The sequence below is a fragment of the Drosophila melanogaster genome, chromosome 2R (genome assembly GCF_000001215.4).
Source record: "Drosophila melanogaster chromosome 2R".
NCBI lineage: Eukaryota > Metazoa > Arthropoda > Insecta > Diptera > Drosophilidae > Drosophila > Drosophila melanogaster.
This window is the reverse complement of record NT_033778.4, coordinates 14920394-14934903: the sequence shown is the minus strand read 5'-3', so window position 1 is coordinate 14934903 and position 14510 is coordinate 14920394. Positions and strand designations below refer to the sequence as shown.

Below are 14510 nucleotides of genomic sequence, written 5' to 3'. Positions count from 1 at the left end.
GTGCTTGTTGCCCCTGCCATTTGCAAGAGAAAAGCTGAGCTCAGTTATGGTTTTAAAGTTGTCCGCTGCAGTTGGTTCCGTATCCGAATCGAAATCGGTCGATGTGAGTGCGATATGGTGATATGGGATATCTGTGCAAATCTTGCATTAGCTTTGCAAATCTTGCTGCATCACTTGAGCAAATCGTGCAATATCAATATAAGAGTGTGTTATCTATCGTGATAATAAAGGATTTTTTCAATCTGTTATCGTTTTAAAAATAGTTCATAATCAAAGGACAAACAAAACGGAAAGATTAAAAATTTTAAAGATTCTCTAAAAATTATAAAAAGGAGAAGTAATCAATAATCCTATATGAAGGCTAACAAACTGTTGGGTACTTATTTATTTTAGCGGAGGTTCTAAAACACTTAAGGGTGTGCATAAATAATTAGCAAGCAATTACAAGTAATAGGTTTCGATTGATTTAAAATTGTTTTTTTTTTTTCTTAAAATTGTGAGGTAATTGTAGAAAAGTTGTTGGAGTAGGCTTGAGCAATACCTTTTAAGTTTGTTACTTTCCGTGTTCTCTCATTTCATTGTACGTACGTTGACACAGTTCCCACAGGACAATTTAAAATTTAAAACACCTGTTTGCAGTGGCTTAGGCATATATTTATGGAAAGGAACAACTTAAATAGTTAGAAAATGTCCAAAATATATGGTGTAACAAATGAAATATAATCTAATAAGCGTGTATCATACGGAGGACATGGGTGAAGAGACTCCCTGGTACGCCCATGTCCTTTTGGAGCGGCACATCATTCAGAAATCATGCATGAATCACTATCGCACGCATCACACTGATAAAAAAAAGAGAGCGCAGAAGGTTGTGGGTGATTACCACCCCTAAAAAGCCCGCCAACCCCAACTTTCGATTCTCTCGCTCGTGGGCGAAGTAGTTTCATCCCCTGAGCGAAACGGTTATGCACATAGAGAATATTTTACATTGCTTTAAACCATTGGTTTATTGTTCTACGGAAACATTGAATTCCTCTTTTTAAGTTAGTTCCACCAAACTAGTTGGGGAACTTACTTCTTTTTGCCTTTGCCCTTCTTGGAACCCTTGGCTTCCTTGGCGGCTGGTTCCGCTGCGTTGTTCGATTCGGAAGTCACAGGATCGGCGGTCGGCTTGGCACCAGCTGGAGCGGCAGCTCCTTTCTTAGCACCCTTGTTTGATTCCTTTTTTGCCGGCATTCTAAAAGAAAAATCCGGAAAGTATACAAGTTTTAAGCTTGTGTCTAAAAATATAATTTTTTTTTACTAACTTCACAGAAATTTGGAAAAAATCACAGCGATTTTTTCATCAGCCAAAATCGATGTTGCTCGCTTGAAATTTCGACAAAAAGTGATTTCGTTTGCATTTAGTTCTATCATCTCGAAACTAAATGTCAACGCTTGCTTAGAATGTATCCAGTTTAGCAAAAACAAATTTTGAAAAATTAACCGTTTTGCGAATCGGTTAATGATTCGCGCCAGTTTTGGGGGGCGGACTCTCTTTGAACTCTCCGTAATAATTCCGTTCTCTCTCTCCGTCAGTTGTCTCGTTATTCCGATTTCCGTGCAGTTGAGGAAACGAAAGCCAAGTGCGCGCAACATAGGCCGCATAAATTTCTAGTGCAATTTCTATTTAGGTAAATTTAGTTTTTAGCGCAAAGTGAATTCCTGGCACTTTAGGAATCCACTCATAAGTTGATACATCTTATTCGAAAAAAAAGTGTCAGATATCTATAAAGAAAAAAGCAGGCCAAGTTTTTTTTCGGACGCCGCAAAAAAAGGAATCACATCAATTATCGATTTTGTGCACATGAAAAGCGTTTCTGCAATTACCTAGAAATAATTGCTCAAATTCCCTCAAAAGTCAAGTGCACAAATCGGCGAAATAATGGCAGCCAAGCGGAATGCGGTGACCACGGAAGCTCCGGAATCGTCGGCGCCCGGCGAAGGTACCGCCCTCGCCCTCGACTCCCGCCTGTCCAAGCGCGTGGAGAGCGTCATCCCCAAGAAGCGGTGAGTGCCAAAGAGTGCCAAACAACTCAAACTAAGCCCCTTTCACACCAAAGAAATCAATCTAAACCAGAAGATTCAATTTCAGTTTTAATTGTTGTATCTATAGTAGTAAATATTTATGTTTAATTTAGTTTATTTTAGTTCCAAAAAGAAATTTAAAGTATTTTTTTGAAACATTTGTTTAAATTAACCTTAAGTCGGTAATGGGTGTAGTTTACTAATAACTTTATTTAACCATTTAAATTAAAAAAAAAAATTCCTTGTTTTATCACAATTGAAGCCACTTAGTCCGTATTTATTCTAATGCAATTTTTATGTTAAGCCTAACCCCAATGTTAATTAATATAAATAATATTTAAAAAACAGACATGAGGCGCTTAAGTGGTTCGGATGGGGATATAACGACTCGCAGTTTTATGGTAAGGATGGTATCATCTGTTTTCGCGGTGAAAAGTGAGTAGAGTACATTCAATTTCCGAATTGAATAGTGAAAGCATATCCCATTTCCCCACAGATATCCCCTCGGTGGATGCGAGCTGCCCAGTTTCACCAAGTGGGTGGAGAAGAAGTTCGATCTGCGAGTGGATACCACCAAGCAGTATCCCCAGTTGCCACGAACGTATCCGCGGCCAGTGGAGAACGCACCCTTCCTGCACGAACTGAAGGGCACCACCCAGGTGGATTACTCTGCGGAGGGAATCGATCGGTTGGTGCGGTGCCATGGCCAGACCCTCAACGATATATACAGCCTGTGGCACCACAAGTTTCGACGGATACCCGATTTGGTGGTGTGGCCACGTTGCCACGATGAGGTAGTCCAGTTGGTGCGGCTGGCCAACAAGCACAATGTGATGCTGGTGCCTTTTGGTGGTGGAACGAGTGTATCGGGAGCCATCACCTGTCCGCAGAACGAGAGCCGAATGATCTGCGCCCTGGACACCTCTCAGATGAATCGACTATTGTGGCTAAACCGGGAGAATCTCACCGTATGCTTTGAGTCCGGCATTGTGGGTCAGGATCTGGAGAGGGTGTTGCGAAGTGAAGGTCTGACAGTTGGCCACGAACCGGATTCGTATGAGTTCAGCACCCTGGGCGGCTGGGTGGCAACTCGTGCATCTGGCATGAAGAAGAACGTCTATGGTAACATAGAGGATCTGGTGGTGCGAGTTAGGATGGTCACTCCGTCGGGAACGCTGGAACGTGAATGCAGTGCGCCGCGCGTGAGTTGTGGACCTGATTTCAACCATGTCATCTTGGGATCCGAGGGCACTCTGGGAGTAATCACCGAAGTGGTGCTCAAGGTGCGTCCCCTGCCATCGTTGAGGCGTTACGGATCCCTGGCCTTTCCCAACTTCGAGCAGGGAGTGCTCTTCATGCGCGAAGTGGCGCGGAGGAGATGTCAACCCGCCTCCGTCCGGCTGATGGACAACGAGCAGTTCATGTTCGGCCAGGCCCTGAAACCGGAGAAGTCCTGGTGGGCCAGTGTGGTGGATGCCATGAAGCAGCGCTACGTTACCTCCTGGAAGGGCATCGATCTCAATCAGATCTGCGCGGCCACCTTGCTTTTCGAGGGCGATTTAAAGGATGTCCAGCGGCAGGAGGCACTCATTTACGAGATTGCCGAAAAGTTTCAGGGATTTCCGGCAGGTGGACAAAATGGGGAACGGGGCTATATACTCACCTTTGTGATTGCCTACATTAGGGTGAGTATTTTCTGAATTTGTACAAATGAAACTAAAAGTAAAGATCAACATCATTATCTTTATGACAATGTGCTATTTCCGGTTTTCCGGCTTTACGTTTCCCTATTTTTATTTATTATTGTTGTTTGGTTTTCGAGTCGTTTGGTAGAATGATTTTAATTTGTAGTTTGCTCATTTCGATCGATTGCGGACTATATATATTATATCAGCGCTAATATGGAAATAATTAACACAATTGATCTGTAACTAATATAAGAATAAATGGCAAACTTTTTATAAAGATTTATTTATCACTAATACAAACCTTTTTTATATTATCTTTTATATAAATATTCATTTAATGTTCATATATTTTTTAAGGACTTTGGACTACATCAGGGAATTGTGGCGGAGTCCTTTGAGACATCGGTGCCTTGGGATCGCTGCAGTCTGCTCTGTCGTTCTGTGAAGCAGCGTGTTGTTTCGGTGTGTGCTATATTAAAAATTATTCATATAAACAATAATTATCATCTCGACCATTGCAGGAGTGCAGCAAACGTAGTATTAACTACTATACCATTTCGTGTAGAGTAACCCAAACCTACGATGCCGGTGCCTGCATCTACTTCTACTTTGGATTCCGCAGTACGGACGTGGCCGATCCCGTCGAGCTTTTCGAGGCCATCGAGCACAGTGCCCGCGATGAGATACTGTCCTGCGGCGGATCACTGTCCCATCACCATGGCGTGGGAAAGATACGAAGCCATTGGTACCGCAATGCCGTCACGGAAACGGGCAGTTCACTATATTCGGCGGCCAAGCGGCATCTCGATCCGAAGAATATCTTTGCTCTCGGTAACCTTCTGCCCCTGGAGGAGGCTCAGGCTTCTCCGCCACCACCCACATCATCGACACCACCAAAGGCCAAATTGTAGAGGGTAGCCAACTAGATAGTGCGCTTAGTTCGTTTACTAGTCTTAGTCACTTTACTGATTTTCCTAGTCGCTCTTGGGGGTTCGGGTCTCCAGTTCTTTTGTAGCGGGCTCATGTTTTCTATGGGTTTTGATAAATAAATGGAGTATTTCTCTTGAAGCATTTCTTCTTTACAATTTTGAATACCTATTTCTTGCTGTGTAGCAATGGCCATAGACAACAACTGATTTGCGTGTGCGTGTCCCGGCTGCAGACCAAATACGAAATGCTGATCATTGTCTTCTCATCTGCTCATCGAAGTCATTTGCGGCTTGATGGCGCACCGTTCCGTCCAAGAAAAGATCCAACATCGAAGATCGGAGCGCCCATAGCCCAGAGATCAAATGTCATCAAGTTGTCAACTTCGTTAGCATGCCGCAAGGCAGCGATCCAGCTTGGCTTAAAGATCTTCTTGGCCAGGCTGGTTAAACGGATGCACAGAGAAAAATGTACAAATTAGTTTTAAATAACCAAATAAATAAAATACTATTTCTGAAGGGCATAAAAACGAATTTGAGTTGGGATCTTAAAATATTTAAAGAGGTGCTACTAGGTTTAAGAATTTTTCTAAGTGTGCGAATAAGTTGGGGAATGAGGCAACTCCGGCGGCTTATTGATGGCCGAGGAGAAGTCGTCGACTTGGCCTGTCTTGTTACCCTGGCATTGGATACTATATGGTATATGCGGTACATACCCCCGCAAGTGCTTTTCGGCCCGGCTAATACACACACATGCGGCCTATAAATAAAGATTACAATCGGCAAAAGTGAGCAGAAGAGAAGTCCGTCTAAGCCGCGGCCTGCCGCCTGGAAATTGTCAGCAATTAACCCGCGGGTCAGTGCCGGAAAACGCTGGCAGCCCTGCGTCCCAAACCCTGTGATTTATGCCACAGCCACAGACGAGGCAGCCTCCCAGCCCAGAAACCCACAATCAAGGCCGGCGGAGAGCGGAGGATTACGATCCTGACACGTTCGCCGAGCGAAAAAACAAAATCGGAATGCTCTTACCTACCTGGAGGAGATGGACATAACTCATTTGCATTGAATGAAAGAATTCTGAAGGGGAGAGAGGAGAGTGGAGTGTCGGGGCCTACAGATTGTTAAGGGAATTGATTGTTAAAAAGTAGGCGAAACTAAACATTAGAGCATCAGCACGTATACACTACTTATTGCAAACAAAAGGATCTTCTTACGATGAAAAAGGAGATCGCAGATAGGAACAAGATCGAGAATAAGAAATGCAATGGCGTTTCTAAGAAATATATTTTAAAAGCATTATAATGATTAACTCATGAATGGTATGAATGTTCTACAGTCATAATTAAAAAATATATATATTCTAGCAAAATAAAAATTAATTTTAGAGAAATTTAAACATAAAGTAACTAAGAACCTTAGATATGAGCTTGTTCTACCACTAAATCATATATATCAAAATAAACAATATTATATCATTAGCAATCAGAATATAATTATTAAATGTAGTATAGTTATACTGTACTACTTCTTAAATACAATAGTAATCCTAATTCTATTATTCCAGAATTAATAATTATTAATTAATATTGTAAAATTCTTTTGTATATATGTATACCATTTTCATTGGGTTTTCTTTTCCTTTCAATGCACGCAAACAAACGCTGGCAACATGTGGCTAACGAGCAACTGGCGTTTAGGCCAGTTAACCCATTGAAGCCGGTGAGCCGCTCGAATGCCTCTGCCGGCGTTTTGGTCTCACCTGGGCTTCGTTACCGAATGGATTTGCACCTGGCGTTCAGTTGCGAGCAGCTCGGCCAGCGGACAACAACGAAACACCGGCGACGCGGTTTGAATTCCATTTCACAGTGTTCCCAATGCAGATCTCGTTAGAACGTTTCGTTTGGCAACACGGAAAGAGTTAAGGGATCGGTTTGGATCGGTTCGGGAGAGCCGAGATACATATAGATCTCCATATAGCCAGAGAGCCGAGCGGCAGAGAGTGTGTGCCTTGGCCGGGAATCATTTTTCCCGGCAGCTGCACAACTTCGTGTTGCAGTTGCAGTTCGTACGCGTCGCTTGCAACATCTCGTGTCGCGCATTACGGTTTTGGGCTCTCCAGTTTCGATTTTCTCGTTTTCGAGTTGCAGTTTTTTGTGTCTGTGGGAAAATGCGACAAATTATCCCGCTTCGGGTATTTTGTTCGTTCATTAAAAAAAAAAAAACGTTTTGTCGCTTGTAATTGAGCGGCAGTTGCTTTTGTTTTGCCTTTAAAAGAGCAGCACAGCAGTGAAACAGGTGCGTGAACCGAAACCAAAAACAAGTTACAAAAAAAAAACACACAAAACGAGGCAATGGGCATAACTGCAGTTGTATAAAATCATTAAAAGTGCATTAGACAACATGGCTAGCAGGCGGAAATTCTAAGGCCTTTCATCAAGCGGCCAACCCGTCACTCATTCAGTTTGTCAGTTTTAATGCACCTGCAATGACTCGTTGAATATCTGAATGCTGCCAAGAGATGCCCCTTAATGCCCCTTGCGGACGTGGCTGCCATTAAAAGATAGAAACAATTTCGCACTAAAAAACCAACCCACGTCCATGTCGTCGGGTGGCCAAAGTGCTTTATAAGACCAACAACCCATAAAGTGATCTCAAAAGTCAGGAACGCGAAATATACACACGCACCTACTATATGATAATCATAAAGACTGGCAAAAGGCATTTGGTTTTTGGCTTTTCGATTTTTGGTCAGTTGGAGTTATTTTTTTTTTTTTTTTTTTGCAGCTGCAACGCCAACGCAAAATTCTCAACTGCGATATTTGGTTTATGAGTTCTGTCAGCTTTTGCGTGGGCTGCTTGGGAATAACTTCAGATCGTATACTAGTGCTAACCTTGGAATGCCCAGATAGATTATAAATTTAGGCTCTTTGGGAGTGTTTTATGGGGATTTTTAAAAGCAGATTGGAATAACCCATAAAGAATTGTAATGGCTTCAAGTTAATGGTGATATGGCACTTTGGTAATATTTTACATTTTTGTTCATAGGAGTCTTTAAATTAAACCCTAATACAGTTGCTTTTTATTTAATTAGATTTATTACCAGTCCGAATATAGTAACTTTAAATTCCTGCGCACCTCCCTAGAATTTTCTAATTTAAATTCTCATTATAAGCCCGCCCGCTGCTTTGGTGGTTCAGAAATTCCAAGAATGCTCATCCGTGTGTGTCAGTTTGCCCAAGTAATAACTCATCTAGCCTTTCGATTTTGCATAAATGTCCAAGTCATGACGGGTCCACAAAACGTGCTTTTAATTCCCACCTAATAGATATTTGAACTGCCCATCAGACTGACATAAAACAAATGCTGCCCATTAGATTGCATGCTCAGCATAAATGAGGCTATAAGCCAGTGCTCCAACATTAAACGCTTAACCCTTGCAGCGCGAAAAGCAACAAAGATACAAAATAACAAAAAAAAACTGGCGAAGGAAAATGCAGTCAAGGCGCACTTAATTAACATGCAACTGGCAACGTTCGCGTAAAAAATATAAAATAACAACGAAACAACGACAGCCTCGACAAGTTAACGACAACAACACGTTGAGAAGTGCTAGCCGCAGTAATCAAAACAGCACAAAAACAACAACAACAACAAAAAAAGAGGAAAATCCCGGGAAAAAGGTATCGCATTTTCGCCAGAAGGTTTCGCCAATCAGTCTAGCTAATGATGCTGGGCCAGCCAGATGCAACAGCAACTGCAGCAGCAGCAGCAACATCAACTGCGGATGCACCCTGCAGCTGCTAATTAAAGTGCAGCGGCGAGGGGAGAACAATTGCAGCTGCAACAATCAGCAATTACGACTTTGTCAGCATCGCAGCATCAGCAGTAAATAAACCATAATGTAAGTACATTACATATTTACTTTGAAAACCATACAGAATTTCCTGCACTTCTAGAACTTTATCTTCCTAACTGAACTACAATACTAACGCTTAGAGTTCAAGTTCTCTGAATAACGTTTAACCCTTTAAAACGCATCAACCCACTTGAATGCTGATTGTGTCAGTTGGCTGCGTGTATTGGCTGTCATTTGACTTTCTTTCGATTCGCTACAGTAGCTACAGTTGCAGAAACAGCAGCAGTAGCCACCCCATCGACTTTCTAAGCCAGTTGCCAATTTAGTGCATTTGGCTGATTTGGCCAGCGTCGAGAAAACTGGCCAAAAGTGGCAGTGGCTGTCGCCAATTGTTTGCCGGGTCTCCAATGGGAAGAGGCCTGCAGGCAGCGAAGATTGTTGAAGATTGTAGCCCGTAGCCTGCAGACTGTAGACTGTAGAGTGCAGACCGAGCAAGACGCGTTTGCAGTTGGAAGACTGGGTCGCGTGTTTGACACAAATGCCGCGAATAGTTTTGAAGGCGGTTTGGCCCCACTGCGATTTATGGTCAAAAGCAGCGAACAAGAAGTGTGCTTCTTTTTTTTTTTTTGATTTTCTTTTTCCTTTACTTATTATGTAGCTGAGTGTGTTTCTGTGCCGGCTGCTTCCTGTGACCGCGCTGATTGCGTTTTAATAAGCCAAGTGATGGCTTACAGCCATTGCATGTTGGCCTTAAGTAGCAGGAAAAACCAATAATCGGCCCAAGACAAACAGCACGCAATCTTCGATGCGGATAACTGCAGAAAGAAGTTGGCTAGTTGGCTCGCGTGCCACTGCGGCAAAAGCAAAATGGTGGGTCACAATGGGTTAAAGTTGCCCACGATGGCCCGCGGTGAATCAGAGATATCTATTTAGTAAAATCTCGCCTCGATTGTGTTTCGCATTCAATGAGCTTCATGTCGGGTTATTGAAAGAATGCTTCTGATCTAGGCAGAGATATTCTGGGCGAAGCAAATGCTATAACTGCTAACTGAATAACTAAAAGTTGCGAAACAGATAATAAGATATAATTCAACATTGAAATCCAAAGTAATATTGTAATACTATTTGGGGTCAACGTGTTGAAAATACTGAATTGAAAAATCATTGACATTATAGCATTTACATTTAATGAAGTTTATCGATAAAGTATACTTAGATTTTGTATAAAAACTTCATATCAATCTTACAAACAACTTAAGTTTTTTAGAAATGGTTGAGCACTCTGTGAAAATGTCAAAATCACTTTAATAAACCCGAATTCCTATTGCTCGTTAACAATAAGCTATTCATATTTGATGGATTACTGGATATGGTAATACCCTTTTTCTGCCTCCATCCAAGATGACGCAATAGCAAACCCATTTACCCATCGATCTTCGAACAATGGGAAAACTTTTGTTGCCCAGCAGCTAGAGTTTCCATTTTTCTGACCAAAGCTCGATGGCGGCGGCAAACCTTTGATGCCAAAAGATCAATGGAATTGGCTGAGGGTATTTGGCAATTTGTCGCTGAAATACGGCAAGTGTTCAATGGAGATGCCAGGCATAAGTGGCTGCATATGTATCTTTTATAAGCTGGCTCTGCAGATACCAGATACAGCCAAGATCGATTGATCGCGCCTCCTAATAGGCTTAAAGTGGTTGGGAAATGCAGCTTTGACTGGTTAAAGCCATTCATAGAGCATTTGGCCACGCCTCGCGTGCAATGGTGACCCTCAGACCGCATGAACTTGGCTAATCACATAAACAAACAAATAAAACTGTGCAGCAAAAACGTCCAGACAACAACATAGCGCCGAACACAAGACAGCCAATAAATGTCCGCTAGTGCAAAAAGGCCATAATAATAAACTTAAATAGACGGACGACAGCAAAAAAAAAAAAAGTTTCAAACTTAATGCTTACAAATTTGTGCGCAGTCGCAGCAGCTTCATAGACGAGGGCAATAACAAGTTTTTTTTTAATGTACTACGTTGTTGCCGCGTTTTTTGCTTTGTTTTAGTGCCTCTCATTAGCCAAGTTATGAACACCAAGTTGCAGCCAAACAGTAGCACAAAAAACAAACAGATTTGCGCACCGCAACGAAATATGGCTAAAACGCTTAGGCGCATGCAGGCACACTGAGTGCAGGAAGTCAGCGGCCAATCAAAAGGAAATTCCTAAAAAATACAAGCTAAATTATTAAAAAATAAATAAGACAAAAAATAAATAAATAACAAAAAATTAGTTTGAGAACTTGATATAAATATTCTGGGCTGAAAAAATTGTACTACATTTTTTGAAAAGTAATGAGGTAAAAGTAATGAAAGTAATAACAAGATTTTCTAGTTGACTGTTAAAACACAACCACACTATTATGTATGTATATCATTTAAATAAATTGTTATTTAATTGTAAGGATAAGTTTTTAGTTCTATAAATAAATTCCTTCTTTTCCTTAAAATGTTGCTTTGATTTGCTTTTGATTTATGCCAAAGCTGCTGTTGACAACTTTTGGCGCCCGCTATTTCTAGAAATCTGAGCCGAGCTCGGATCGGTGGAAAAGCGCTCTGGGGTTTTTCTAATGCAATACTATTGTACAAAGTTGCGCGAGTCGTGTCACAGGCGAGCAACAAAAACAAAAAAAAAAAAAAATAATAAAAAAGAATTGTTTTCTCATTTTCTTCGTATTGTATTTTTTTTTCGTTTCTCATTTTTGTGGCATTGTTTGAGCGATTTGTTTGAATTCTGCCGCCTTTAGCTTGAAGTTTTTTTTTTGGCCGGAGTCTGGTGGAAGATGCTTCGCCAGCTTTTTGGTTACTTTTTCCCCTTTTATTTTTCAGCTGTGTGTGGCTTGGCATTTTATCCCAGTCACGCTGCAAAGTTATTTGCGCCGTCGTCGTGCAGGGACCAAGTTCGCTCCTCTGTTATTATATTGTAGTATATGCCAGCCGGTTTGGTCGTCATAAAGCTGGAAAAAATCAAGGGAAGAATGAAGCAGCAGATAAAAAGTCTGCGCTCCGCAGTTTTTGTTGGTAATCCGAAGCGCAAGACTTCTGATTTATGCAGTCGGCGTCATAAACTGTTGCAGTTTTTATACTTTGTTATCCCCATCAATTGGAGAGTATATTTATCATAAGCCAGATTAAAATAATTTTAAAAATTTCATTGAAGTTATGTTTGGTTTGATTTCCATTCAAGCTTAATCTGATAGAAGTATTTCAAGGTATCCTTTGTATCGCACATAATAGTAAATATATTGGAAATCTTGTAGATTAGAATAAAGCACTCAGTTAAAAACATATATGTAAATAAATGAATTCTATAATTTTATTAAATTTTATTTATTTTACCTTAAAGAGCATTACCCGGTCGCCACATGAAACTTATCAGTATCCAATTACCAGATACAAAATTCAGCTCCACAGTCGAGTTCATTCTTTTGTGCGTACTTTACAATATACAAATTGCAGTTTCGGCCTGCACTTGTTGAATTTCGATATTTTGTGGGAAAATTAAAGTGGCTTGCCAAAATCTTACTGCTGCCAATCTTACTTGCCAATATGGAAAACGTATTCACTGTTCGTTTGACTAAAAAGTAAGTCAAAGGCTCGTTATGAATGCGTCAAGCGTCGCAGTTTTGTGTGCCAGCAATTGGCAAGTAATTCGTGTAGAGTCGACTGCTTTTTGTATTTTTTATTGTTTTTTTTTTTTTTTGTTTTGGATGTGAATGAAAACAGCACCAGCTCACAACCTTGCCAAGTGCTTCCGCTCAAAGGTAGACAATTGTCTGAGCCATGTCTATTATGAGTCTTGGTTTTTGTGGCCAGATGTCTCTGTCTGCTCAATTATTATTATTTGCTGGCACACCTGAGAGAAGGTTAAACTTTGGCGAATTTTGCTCGAGTCATTATGGCCTAGGGCAATTTTACTACACTTCTTTTTCATAATTTCAAGTGTCAAGATACACATAATAAAATTACTTCATCGCCATTGTGGCTGAAATGGTAGTGATTTCTCATTGTTGTGGTCAAGTGGGCTAATGACTGGCAACGCGAGACTGTTGTGGCTAAAACAAAAAAGATTTGTTTAATAGTTTCGCAACACGAAAATTTATAGCCATCCCTTGGCATCAAATCAACAGCATTCCACACGGTTTAGCCCTTATTTTTCGGCTATCGAATATCAATTTTCGAATTCTATTTTTGCCAGACCTCGTTTGCATATTGACACACAAAATACTGTGGACATAAAAAGGTAACTTCTAACGATGCCGTATGGCGGCGATAATGCTGTCACCTTTTTCGTTGGCCCGTTTTTGGAAACCAAATATTTGCATAATTTTGCGTAGAAGCATTCCCCAACCACCTGTTTTCAAATGCGCAATTCAAAGCGGACATTCGGCCATTTTCAATTTTTGTTTATGCGCTCACGATTTGGCCATAAAGTGGTTGGAATATTTGCAATATCTGATTGCCTTGGTGGCGCTGGATGCGAGTATAAAGTTTGCCATTTACTTTCACCGATTGAAATTCAATTACGAAACCCGATACGCCCAGATCCAAGTGCAAGACAAATTAAATGGCTCGGGGGAAAATCAATGCAAAAGTGTTCATATTCATTAAAATGAGATGGGAAAAAAGACAGAAAAATGCCCCAGACTATGAGGAAATAAAGGTTTAGTCTGGTAAATACGTTCATGCCAAATAAATAATCTAAGTTTTTTTTAAATTAATTTAACCATTTAGGTATACATCTAATGTCATTTGTTCATCAGTTATCCAATGATATAACAATGTATTTAGCCAATTAAGAGGCGGGACACATTCGTTTAACTGCGGCATCGTCATCAGTTCAAGTCGTTTTGTAGCTTGTCATATGCAAATTGCGCATACGCCCCGATGGCAGTGCGAAAAACAAAAACCGCAAAGCTGCCAGCCAAATGTCAAGCTCAACTCTCACAATCTGTCACTGACTTGTCGCCTGTGTATCTCGCATAAGTCGATGCCACTCCAGTGATCTTTCTCTCATTAATAGTTGCTCACTTAACGATCGTTGTCCGGCGGCAAAATATTTTGCCAATGATGCAATGGTGCTTCATGGCTTTGATTTACAGTCAAGATACGTACGATAGCCTCACAATTGAAGGCATTGAAATTGCATTAAGATTGTTGATAAATCGTCGCCTGAACTGGCAATAATGATTGCACTGGGGTAAAATATTACCAAGTAACTCGAATGCTACAAATGTCAGTCATGAGATACTATGAAATATACGATATATTTACCTGAAGGAATAAAAGTATCTCAATCTATATTCTCAAAAAAATTCAATTAAAATCTCCTTTTTTATTTGAGTGTAATATAAGTGGGTGGCGCTGTTGCGGTCCGAAGTGATGATCGTCAAAGGCGATCACCTTTTTCGCCTAACGATTACAAACGTTTGCAATTAACTCAAATACTATATTTACGGCCAGTCCACTTGGCCCCCTTCCCCGCCCCCCTCGTGGACGATCCGATCTGCGATCGGTGATCGCCGTCATGGCTATAACATGCTATATCATAATTTACAACTTTGACGTCAGGCTGCGGCGCACGCGTTCACCGCAATTCTGTTTTCGATTATGCGCCTCATGGCTTTCGGCGGTCATAAGACTTCATCTATGGACCAAAACCCAAAAACCCCTCCCAGGGAAACTCTCCATCTCCAGCTCGGTTTCCTATCCTCCCCGTCGGAAAACAACAAAACTCCATCTCTGGCCTTGATGGCTTGCCCCTGGCGGCGTTTTGTATCTTGCGCTTGCATCTTGTATCTTTTGCTGCCGAGCGGCCACATGGGGCGGTTGCAGCAAAAATTTGTTAGCCTGTCGTAAACTGCGCCAAATCGCATAAATTATAAACGCCAAACCCCGTTTATCGATATGCAAAAAAGTTA

At 41.1% G+C, this 14510-nt stretch overlaps 3 protein-coding genes across 6 annotated transcripts in view; 2 read left to right on the top strand and 1 right to left on the bottom strand.

Moving 5' to 3' along the window:
* The first annotated feature begins 42 nt into the window (after positions 1 to 42).
* Positions 43 to 5201, top strand: Agps (Alkylglycerone phosphate synthase). Of its 4 annotated transcripts, none has more exons than NM_001202006.1 (6): positions 43 to 103; positions 1901 to 2049; positions 2416 to 2502; positions 2564 to 3752; positions 4113 to 4217; positions 4277 to 4821. In NM_001202006.1, exons 2-6 carry the CDS (start codon positions 1925 to 1927, stop codon positions 4664 to 4666), a joined length of 1896 nt encoding a protein of 631 aa, NP_001188935.1. In that variant the 5' UTR covers positions 43 to 103; positions 1901 to 1924; the 3' UTR covers positions 4667 to 4821. The 4 variants fall into 4 exon arrangements, with proteins under 4 accessions (NP_001188935.1, NP_001188937.1, NP_001188936.1 ...); NM_001202008.1 differs by having other exon boundaries at positions 1579 to 2049; NM_001202007.2 differs by lacking the exon at positions 43 to 103 and adding an exon at positions 1600 to 1673 and having other exon boundaries at positions 1786 to 2049; positions 4277 to 5201.
* On the bottom strand, positions 991 to 1389 carry CG12853 (uncharacterized protein). The gene is made up of 2 exons (NM_144120.2): positions 1308 to 1389; positions 991 to 1237 (listed from the first exon to the last, which is right to left on the bottom strand). Exon 2 carries the CDS (start codon positions 1234 to 1236, stop codon positions 1072 to 1074), a length of 165 nt encoding a protein of 54 aa, NP_652377.1. The 5' UTR covers position 1237; positions 1308 to 1389; the 3' UTR covers positions 991 to 1071.
* A 1277-nt stretch (positions 5202 to 6478) lies between the features above and the next one.
* Kank overlaps positions 6479 to 14510 on the top strand; it is a 26951-nt gene continuing 18919 nt past the window's right edge. The window contains exons 1-2 of the mRNA NM_001202004.2: positions 6479 to 6976; positions 8122 to 8582. Of these exons, the coding sequence (NP_001188933.1) occupies positions 8581 to 8582 (2 nt within the window). The 5' untranslated portion in view covers positions 6479 to 6976; positions 8122 to 8580. The remainder of the gene's footprint in view (positions 6977 to 8121; positions 8583 to 14510) is intronic.

Bases quoted from the DNA above. Each gene is read 5' to 3' on its own strand.
- CG12853 (NM_144120.2), bottom strand. From the start codon at position 1,236: ATGCCGGCAAAAAAGGAATCAAACAAGGGTGCTAAGAAAGGAGCTGCC.
- Agps (NM_001202007.2), top strand. From the start codon at position 1,925: ATGGCAGCCAAGCGGAATGCGGTGACCACGGAAGCTCCGGAATCGTCG. The intron at 3,753-4,112 runs GTGAGTATTTTC...ATATTTTTTAAG, and splicing joins TTGTGATTGCCTACATTAGG to GACTTTGGACTACATCAGGG. The intron at 4,218-4,276 runs GTGTGTGCTATA...CGACCATTGCAG, and splicing joins TGAAGCAGCGTGTTGTTTCG to GAGTGCAGCAAACGTAGTAT.